The sequence below is a fragment of the Dama dama genome, chromosome 19 (assembly GCF_033118175.1).
Source record: "Dama dama isolate Ldn47 chromosome 19, ASM3311817v1, whole genome shotgun sequence".
In the NCBI taxonomy this organism is placed as follows: Eukaryota; Metazoa; Chordata; class Mammalia; order Artiodactyla; family Cervidae; genus Dama; species Dama dama.
The window spans coordinates 48,647,820-48,658,847 of NC_083699.1; the positions used below are offsets into that span (position 1 = coordinate 48,647,820).

At 36.3% G+C, this 11,028-nt stretch overlaps 1 protein-coding gene across 3 annotated transcripts in view; it reads left to right on the top strand.

Moving 5' to 3' along the window:
• The window catches only part of LMLN (leishmanolysin like peptidase), a 49,562-nt gene extending 40,002 nt beyond the window's left edge, over positions 1-9,560 (top strand). For 2 of the 3 annotated variants that reach the window (XM_061166966.1, XM_061166967.1), the window contains 2 exons: positions 174-384; positions 5,974-9,560. In XM_061166966.1, the coding sequence (XP_061022949.1) occupies positions 174-384; positions 5,974-6,074 (312 nt within the window). In that variant the 3' untranslated portion in view covers positions 6,075-9,560. The remainder of the gene's footprint in view (positions 1-173; positions 385-5,973) is intronic. The other variant, XR_009696984.1, reaches the window with a different exon arrangement.
• Positions 9,561-11,028: the final 1,468 nt, after the last annotated feature.

The following is an 11,028-nucleotide window of genomic DNA, read 5'->3' on the forward strand; positions in this document are numbered from 1 at the left end:
TTAGAACATGAATAAGTTAACCCTCTTTATATGAGATTAAAATATGCCCACATCCCAAACTGTCTTTTATAGCCAACATTTTCAGTAAATTCTACTGTATTTTCCTACAGTTAAAGAAGGCTCACATACTAGAATCTTGCTGATCTGATTTTTTTTTTTCCAACCTTTTGAAGGTTTCTTGTTCTCCAGAAGGTCTGAAGGTTTGGGTTCAGGATACTTCATATTTGTGTAGTCGGGCCGGGCAGGTCCTCCCCGTGAGTATTCAGATGAATGGCTGGATTCACGATGGAAACCTGCTCTGCCCATCATGTTGGGACTTCTGTGAGCTCTGTCCTCCAGAAACAGATCCTCCAGCTGTTAACCTGACTCGAGCACTACCCCTGGGTGAGTAGTCTCTGTGGTTGGAGTAAAGAGAGGGACTTTTCTTGGAAGATGTTGAAAATTCCCCAGAAGGAAGCTCTAAAACAGGTTGTGCATCTTCTCTTCTAATTGCAGTTTTATGGGAAGATCTCCTTCCCTTCATTGTTAGAAATCAAAGGTAGGTAGACTTGACACCTTACTTCAGTAAGAGCGAGAGTGAGGAAACTTTGTATGCAGAGAACCTCTGACTGGTACAAAAAATTCCCTAACAATTATAAAAAGTTAACGTTTCAGCCATTCATTTTGAAATTAAGAGTAAAAATTCTGTTCATTGAATACAAAAAAGCAGTTAAATACGTTTTAGTTGTATTATAACTAGGTGAGATGAAAGAATGGGAAAGACACTGGACAATGTTCTAAGAAGGGATTGACATGTCCACAAAGAAGAGATAGGTGCAAGAAGATGCAAATATACACAGTGAGATAGAAAGACAGGCTGGCCAAGACAGTGGTTTTCACTGAAGGATATTTTACACATTCTGTGAGACTCTGGAGAGTAGAATTGAGACCAATAAAACGAAGTTGTAGGGAGACAGATTCAGTAAAATCGTTTAGAACCAGGAGAGGAATAGAAGGAACTGTCTTGAGAAGAGTACCTTCCCTATTAATGAAGATGTGCAAACTAAGGCTGATGACCTGTTTCTAAGAGTTATAGAAGCAGAATTCGTGAACTCTCAATGAAAGCTTTGACTTATGGTCTGTCATGTTTTATTAAATGATTTATGAGATTTTATGACACTTTGATATTTTGAAATAGGCCATGTTTCATTTTCTCAGCTGGAGGTATTTTTTAAATGAAATTATATAGTCCTTTGTTTGTTTTGTAGTTTGGTTTTAAACAGAGGGCTACATTCACTTTACAGCTCAAAGTTTCTTCATCTCTAAAATTTAATCTTTTTTCTTTCCCATGTTCCGAGAGCTTTATCAAGACATGGGCTGCTAGTGGAGGGTGAGTTTGGGGGTATGAATACTTGTGTTAGGGGTGCCCAAGACTACCCCTAGATTTCATGATTCTCTAAGACTCTAGTTATACTTATGGTGCTGTGTTGTATTTTCTGTGGTACTATGTTGTGGTTTCTTCCCGTTAACCAGTTCTGTAAGGAAGCATGCTCAGAAAAGGATTGTTACCTCTAAATCAATACCACAATTTTGAAAAATGTATAAAATATTATAAGAATAGATGCCTTTTAGGTATAGTTTGCATTAGTGAATATGAAAGATTTAGTTCTAACTTCTTTTTTTTTTTTAATTTATTTTTTAATTGAAGGATAGTTGCTTTACAGAATTTTGTTGTTTTCTATCAAACCTCAATTTAGTTCTAAATTCTTCCTGATCTCTTCAGATTGTAGAGGTTGTTTTGTTTCCATTTATTAAATGCTGGACCCTTTGCTGAGTGCTCTATGTCTATATCCATGTATCTAATCATCACAAAACCTAATGAGGTAGGAATTATCATTTTACAGGTGAGAAAACTAAGGTATAAAGAGATTAAGTGATCCATTCACTGTTACAACTAATAAGGTGCAGATCAAAACCCAAATCGGATCATCTCATTCATTTTGAAACACCCTCTTTGTATCTTTCCTTTGTAAAAAGTACTGTCACAGAAAGTGCAGTGTTTTTGACAAATGTTCCAGAGCCACCATTAATGTTTTAATGGTTTTAATGTTTTAGCTTGTTAAATTTTAGTACCAACAGCAGATAAACAATAGCTACTTCATTTCTCCTCCTATTTCCTTTGGATCAAATTGAGAATGAGGAAATTAAAGGATATGTCTGTGTTTTTAGAAACTCCAGGGTCTTATCCTTATTCCAACCAAGACCACTGTATCTAATGCTCTAGGCCAGAGTTAATCCACTACATCTTTCTGGGGTGATGGAGTTGTTCTATAATCTGTACTGCCCCATACAACAGTCACTAGTCACATGTGACTATTAAACATGTGAAATGTGGCTAGTGTGACTGAACTAAATATTTTGTTCCTAAATATTTAGGAACTAAATATTTTGTTTGATTTTGGTTAATTTAGATAGCACATATAGCTGATGGCTATGTGTATATACACATCTAACTTATTCACTTTGCTGTACAGTGGAAAGTGACATATTATTGTAAAGCAACTATACTCCAATAAAAAGTAGTTTAAAAAAATTTTTTTTAAGTCACCAGCAGAATGAGAAACACCTGTGTAAACCAACCAAAGAAAGACAATTGATCAGGAAGGAAGGAGAGGTTTTATAGTAAATAGAAGACAAAAAAAAATCCTAATTGCTACCATCAAAGTGAAGAATGCTATGAAAACCAACAAGGACACAATGAGATGATCAACAAATCCAAAACCAAGTTTTTTAAAGCACCAGTAATATAGTAAAAATTCTAAAAATTTGATCAAGAGAAACATAGGCATGGTAAAAATTTTAAATAAACACATACACATAAATATACACATGCTTTGGAAATGAAAAAGAGTAGTCCATCTCATGAAAGCTAGAAAATGAATAAAAAAGCATAGGGGTGCTAGTATTTCCATCTTAATAGGAAGCCAAGTGATAATGTGGAAAGTAAATGGAACATGAATTGAGGTTTGCTTATACAGGGCCTCAGACAGACTATGGGAAGAAACGAAGGTGAAACTTAATACAGGTTAAATTATCACCTTGAATAGCAGGAGCATTTTATCTAAATTAGGAAATAGTACTTTAAACTTACACTTAAAAAAATTAACTTATTTATTTAATTGGAGGCTAATTACTTTACAGTATTGTAGTGGTTTTTACCATACATTGACATGAATCAGCCACGGGTGTACATGTGTTCTGCATCCTGAACCCTCCTCCCACTTCCCTCTCCATCCCATCTGCAGTAACCATCAAAGATTAAAACAGGGTTGGGGTTGATGGGAAGAATATGATGTAAGACCAAGTTTTAATTATATTTCCTCTTATACTGTTTTTTTCACCCTGACATTTGAATATTTTAAAAACTAAAAAATGCTATTTAATCAGTAGGATTTAAAACAATAAAGTCAAACTGGTTACATTTAACATGGGTTGACAAAGTGCCTTCTAACCTGACTTTATCTGACTGATTTTGCCATCAAAGAGGCAAAATAATCACATTCACAGACTGTGTAGCCATAGCTCAAAGTTATGTCTTTATTGTATATTGTATATTGCCTAATGAATATTTGCTAGTATTTAGAGGCTACTTTTTATTGCATTTCACCTAAAATATGTCATTGAAAAAGAAATGCCTATTTGCAGGGCAGGAATAGAGATGCTAAGGTAGAGAACGGACTTGTGCACATGGAGGGGAAAGAGAGGGTGGGACAGGTTGAGAGAGTAGCATTGACATATATACGGTACTGTGTATAAAATAGATATACTTCCGTATATACTACTTGGAAGCTGCTGGATAGCACAGGGAGCTCAGCTTGGTGCTCAGTGATGACCTACAAGGGTGGGATGGGAGGGGAAGGAGACTTGAGAGGGAGGCAATGTATGTATACATACAGCCGATTCACATTGTTGTATAGCAGAGACCAACACAATGTTGTAAAGCAATTATATGCCAATTAAAAAAAAATCAGCAGGCTTCCTTGGTGGCTCTTTGGTAAATAATCTGCCTGCAAGTGCAGGGGACACAGGTCCAGGAAGATGCCACATGCCGCAGAGCAACTAAGCCCATGTCCTGCAACTCCTGAGCCTGTACCCTAGAGCCTGTGCTTCACCACAAGAGAAACCACTACAATGAGAAGCCCATGCATCACAACTGTAATAGAGAGTAGCCTCTACTCACCGCAACTAGAGAAAAGCTCATGCAGCAACAAAGACTCAGCACAACATATAAATAAATAAAATTACATATATATATTAAAAAATCAGCAAATGATAGTCCATGGGCGCCCCCCCCAAAAAAAGCTTGTTTATTGCAGAAAGAAAAAAGAACAGTAAAAGTTACTTTAAAATAAATTTAAATAGCACATATAGCTATCGGACATATTGGACAGTGTAGCTCCAGGTCAGAAGTTCAGACTTGCATAAGATGTAAACTTTAGCATGCATCAAAATCATATTAAAACACAGATTGCTAGGACTTACCCCTGAGTTTCTGATTCAGAAGATTTGGGTTGGAGTCTGAGAATTTGCATTTTTAACAAGTTCCCATGTGAGACTGATGTTGTTGATCCAAATGCCGCACTTTGAGAAGGATTGATTTTTCTAAGATTTAACAATTGTCAGCTGGCTCCATTGGGAAAGAATATAAATTCCCCATGGTTTACCTGAATTATATACAATGAAATAATTTTTTAAAATGCTTAATTTACACTGTATAGTTCTTAGAAAAACAGCTGTAGTACCTTAACATTATCATTTTATTAGTTGTATGACCAGTCCTTTTTTCTCTTTTTAAGAACGTCGGACTAGAAGCTTGGTTGGTTATTTATTGGTCAAAATGGTAGAAATGACAACTCATCCTAAAATAAAGTCAGATTGGCCTGGTCTCTTGACTGCTCAAAATTGTTCTCCATTCTGAGAATTGTTAGGGAAAAATAGTTTTACTTATTAGAACAACTTATATAAATTAAAATATACTCCTACTGCCAAAAAACTATAGAATCTTCTACTGTTTCCAAATTAAGCCTGGGGTGATATGGATAGATGGGTAGATATTTAGAGATTAGGAAACATATGTCCTGTTTTGCCTGGGATGGTCCAGGTATGATTATTATTATTTATGATTGCATTAAAATAATCAAAGAGAACAATTTAGTTGATCAAAGCAAATTCTATTTAACATAGGTAGTCTCTAAGGAATCCAAAGAACTGTAAAATAAAGGAAAAGGTCTATAAGCAGGAAATAAGGAAGAAATACTCAGCTTAGGTTGATGGGCTGACGTTAGTATCTAACCTTATTTAGAAAAATCAAGGAAACAAGTATAGAGCCCAGAGTTGACTTGGTGGTTGCAGATTGGCTGATTGGATATGCTGTGGTTCTGGTCAAGTGGAGCATTTACACAAATATGAAAGTTATCTAAGTTTTAGTTTGATGAGTTATCTAAGTTTAGTTTCCATCTTGAGACTAGAAATTTATTTCAACACTTAGTTCAAAATGTCCTGATATGGAATGATAAATTTTGTGGTCACCCTACTTAGAAGGGACAAGGGAGACTGGAAGAGAGTCCTGCATCCCATGTTAGAGTAGCCAAGAATTTAATTTACTTTCCTGTGTAGCATCTTTAGCTTTACCAGGATACTACTACCCTGAGACACCTTTGTTGTTTCTTGGGTGCTGTTTTTGAACCTTGATGGGGTAGGCATATCTTTTCTCCTGCATAAATATTTTGTTCCTTTTCTATAAACATAAAAGACTGCATATCCCTGTTTCAGGAAGTCACTCTTGATTCTGCTCTCAGAGGTGGTCCTTCTTCACCTTTTAGTAATTAACTCTATTCATTTGTCAATATTTTGTCAATATTGACAAAAAACTATTTGTCAATAGTTTTTTCCAAAAATGTCTATGGAAAATCAATTTTTTATTTTCAACCCTAGATCTCTGTTCCCGTTCCTCTAGCCTGGTGGTCACCCTCTGGCTTCTGCTAGGCAATCTATTTCCTCTGCTGGCTGGATTTCTTCTGTGCGTATGGCATTAGGAATGGAAAAGTGAATTCTAAAGACATTCCTTTGTGTCATGTTCCTCTGAACAAAGCACAAAATCTGGGCGAGTGCCAGCCTATGTGGACGGTGGAAGTGGCATTCCTGACTTTGGCTTGGAAGTGTTGACCACAATCAGATCCTGAAGCAGAGCTTCACAGCAGTCACTCCTCATCAGCAACCCAGCAGCCTCAAAGTTTGGAGGAGAAGGATTTCCAAGTCTCCAAGTCTCTTTACATTTCAGGATACATAACCTTCTTGAAATTTTCCTTTGAAAGTGGGATAAAAGGTGAAGATTTCAGTGATTACATACCTCAGCATTTCCGTTAACCTAAAACAGTTGGAAAGTTCATCTCTGCTGCAATAATTTAAAGAACAGCTAATCGTTGCAAGATTATAAGTTGTGGACCCTGTCCTCAAAAGTATAAATTGTCCTTTGACTTACAGAAAATAATTTGATTTCTACATCAAATATTATACCTATTTTAAATTTAATGATTGTACATCATATACCTAAATCATTGTTCTAATGGGTTTTGTTTTTAAATTTTTGTTTTGCTAAATCTTATGATTTAACCTTTTTCAAACCAGCTGTGTGGCAGTTTTCTGCTGAACCATTATGTGTTGGTAGCCCTCTTCTAGCTGTATCCATACTCACTGATCTTCAGAGAGTAGCTTCCAGTTTTATTCTCCATTCGTTTAATATTGACTTGAAAAACTGGGAAGCAGAGGGAGAAGAATATTCTGCCCTGTGAATCATTGAAGACATGCAAATTGAAGAAAACCTAATTGTATGTTTTTCAGATAATAGTTATGACAACTGCTATCCAACAAGAATAGAACTTTCCTTTGTGAGAAATGAAGATAAAAAGAAATTCTGGTATAGACAGGTATGCAGTTATTTTCAGGTCGGCTTAAAAACTGTTACAGAAGAATTTCTACTATCTGAAAATTATTTTATGTATAAGAAGAAAAGATATAAGTCAAAACAAGATGGTCTGAATTGCTTACTAACGGTAAAGTGTAGGTTTGGTGTAGAGCCTATCCAATAGGGTCCACTTTACCACACAGTGAATGACTTAGTCCATAGAAATCAGAAGATTGCCTTTGTAATATCTTTTCCCTCTTGTATTTGACACTCTTTATGTCACCCATTGATTCTGGTTCCCAGAAGCAATTCTGCTGTGATACCAGAGCTGCCCAGCCCTACTTAGTAATCCCAATGTGAAATTCTTTAATAATGAATGATGTCCAGTTTTTCTAAAAAAAAACCAAAACTTCATGAGCTCTAAAACTATGAAGTCCTGTGGCATTATAAACATAGTCCTTGAACAGACATTAATTCATTAACTGGTTGGCCCTTTAATTCAGCATACAGTTATTGAGCATTCAGTTTAAGAAATTGTGCTAAGTGAACAAACAGCATAATTACTAAGAAATAATTCCAACCTACTATTTGGCACTGGAGTCAAACAGCAACTCCAACATAAAGGAAAGTCACCTCTTTTTTTTTTAAGTGCATACATTTAAAATAATTATCTGCCTACAATTTTAAATTGGAGGTTTTTGTCATTGTGAAATGCTGGGAGTCTCTAGCATAGCCAACCTCAGCTGAAGAAAAGCTAATGATAACGGTGTTTCTGCCTTTGTCCTGCATACTTTAAATCATGCAGATCAGAAAAATGTAGAGTATATTTTTAAAGAAGGTTATAAATCTAAGCATATATACCTAATGTGATTATGAACCATTGCAAAGTTATATAAAGAATTTTACCAAAAATAATACGGATTAATAATATATTTGAGACTCACAGTGATAGGTTCAATTATATTTTGACTGTTGTGCAGTAATCCCATTTAGGTAGTATTGTTTCTGAGCATGGTGCTTTTTATACTTGAAATATATTTTTGCTTTATTTTTTATTGATATAATTATATTTGCACTAATGAATTTCTGAAGAAAATATTATAGATGACATTTTTTCTATCTATATTTGTTAAGCTTGGTATCTGGTAGCCCAGTGTTTCCTCTGCACAAATGTAGAACTTGATTAAGTATAATGTTAAAAAATCTTGAATTTTTGAGGGTAACTAACTGCTGGTGTCTTCCTTCCTCCTCAGCAAGTTTTGAAAATGGTTGCTTGTCACTGATTCTGCATAGTATACTCAGTGAAGATTTAGAAGGCCACTGAACCTATAAGAAATGTTAAGATGCATAGTTTAGTCACTTAGTAGATGATAAAATTCTAAAACAATATTCTAAAAACAAAAATTTTTTAAGTCTGAAATTTTAATGCAGAATTATTGGACTGTAATTCAGCTTTGAACTGAAGAACTTGAAATGACCTAAATGTCAGGATCCTGTGACAGGTGATTCCCTTTGTGTTCACAAAACCAGTTCACTGAGAGACTGCAACCATGGTGGGAGGGAGGTGGGGCAGGGAAGGGGAATGGCAGTAGCTAATTTGAGGATAGCAGACTGAAGTCCCTTTCTGATTTAGAAGGGGCCAAGTGCTTATAAAAACTGACTACCTCAGTTTTCATTTCAGACTTAAGTTCATTTTGATAGTATTAAGGTCCCAATGTCAAAATTAACAAGTGAATTTAGCTCAGGTTTTCAAGAACAGAATTTACAGGAAGGAAGCAAAAGCCATGTCGTTAGACTTGAGCTGACAGCTTTAAAGAAACTGGCAAGCAGTTAGGTAGTCTTAATATAGATCTCTCTGTATTCTCCTGAAAAACATCTTTTTCTAAAAATGTTATAAATTATGCTTAAAGTTAGTTTCAGCCTAATATGTTGGCTAAGAATTTATCAGTATTTGAAAGTGAAACATAAATTAATGAAGTTTAAATAGTTTTAGGAAGATACATAAATAAGTATTCCACAAAATTTTATCAATATTCTCTTCAATATTAGAAGACTCGCTGATTGAGGCCATCTGTAAAATGGCCGTGTGCTTTCTCAGAGTCTTTCCAGCTCTAATATTCCGTGACTGATACCGAGCAGACTCGCTCGGTCACTGCTGGCTCTGACCTCCTTCCTGGAGCATGTCAGCTCACACACCCGTCACGCTCATCGCAGGGTCCTGGCTCAGTGCCTTAGCACTGTCCTTGTCCTTGGACGCTGAATGGAGAGAGAAGAAGGCATTTGAGTGGTCTTGGCAGGATGAGGCAGACTTCAGTCACAGCCCCACAGACCTGTTTCATAGTTGGCACCTGTCATCTGTGCCATGTCCTTGCAGCCCAAGAGGACTAATATATTTTAATGAAGTCTGTGTTACTTGTTCTGAAGAAGGAACTTACCTGAAAGGATGACCTTTTTTTGATACATTTAGTCAGGGTTGGGGAGGGAGTGGTGAATTATTTTCTTTTTGTTTACATTTTTAATAAAGTAGATTTAAGAACTAATCTTTATTTATGGTATTTAAGTGTAATATATTACCTAGAAAAAACAAAGCTTTAATAAAAATGGAAACTAATCTGCATCTTGTCTTTACTTTAACACTGTCAATTTTTTTAAACCAGGTTAGGAGTACAAACCTCAGATGGTGAAAGAATCTGCAGGCAATACAAGAGACCTGGGTTCAATCCATGGGTCAGGAAGATCCCCTGGAGAAGGGAATGGCTACTCACTCCAGTATTCTTGCCTAGAGACTCCCATGAACAGAGAAGCCTGATGGGTTACTGTCCGTGGGATTGCAAAGGGTCGGACAGGACTGAGCGACTGACACTTTGAGGAGTACAGACACATCCATACACTTTATATGGGGACAATGAGGTGATTATTGTGAAATATAATTCGATTTTTACTTTTAACTGGAGTAATATTGTTCTACTTAAAGATTGAGGACAGGTGTTATGTAAAGCTTTAGGGAATAACCCTCCTCAAATAGTTAAGCAGAAAGAGTGTTGCGGTCCTTTAATGGACCGGAACCTGGCAGTCCGGAGTCAATGATAAGAAAGTGAAAGAGAGAAAGAGAAAGAAACAAAAGACACGGGGACCCAAGCTCTGATGGAGCAAAGGTGCTTTAATGATCTTTCTGTGAGTATATATAGGCTGTTGTACAAGAAATTTCTTTTGACACTGATAAAGATCAGAAAACCAAACGCTACAGCAACCATTAACAAGGGATTAATAATGGTCACAAGGTCAGGAGACAATCCATATCTCAAGAAAGAGGATGGAGACTAAGCAGTTTTGTCATAAGGATAATGTTTACTGAAGGAGATTCAAACCTGTCTCATCCTATGACCTCAGTCCTGAGAGCGGTGTGCTGTTCCACTGGTTTCTGGCAACAGAAACTGATAAGAAACAGAGGATTTATGAGAAACAGCATGTAGGAATCCTCCTGTTAAACATTCCCTGACAAAAGAGAGTGGACTAAAACAGTTCAGGGCAGCTGTCTGAGGATGATTCCTGTCCCATTAGTTTCGTGTTGTGAGCCAGGAGTCTCATTGCAGGACCACTCTGTGCGTTCAAGGACCACACAAGTGCATTGTGACTGTTATCGTGGAATGTGATTCTTCCTCATAACCTGACTGTAGTTTGAGAGAACGGACCTGGGACATGCCTTCATGTGTACGCAGAGCCATCCTGCCCTGGGGGCTGGAGCTAAGCACCATGAAATGGACTGAATGTTGCCTGTTTAATCTACTTGCTGAGTCTAGATCTTTGCAGGAAATTTTAATGATAATATTTAGATTTTTTTAATGTTTTAGGTATTTCATATAAGTACTAAAACTATGTACAATAGATTACTTCATGGAGTTTAGTAAATCCAATATTATTTGCACAATGTACTGAAGATAAAGCCATCCACACCACATACATTATCTGTTTACACTCCCTTTTTGTATATTCATAGAATATAGCTTATTTAGTAGGTGTCATTGCTTCCCTGGTGGCTCAGCTGGTAAACAATCTGCCTGCAATGCAGGAGACCTAGATTCGAT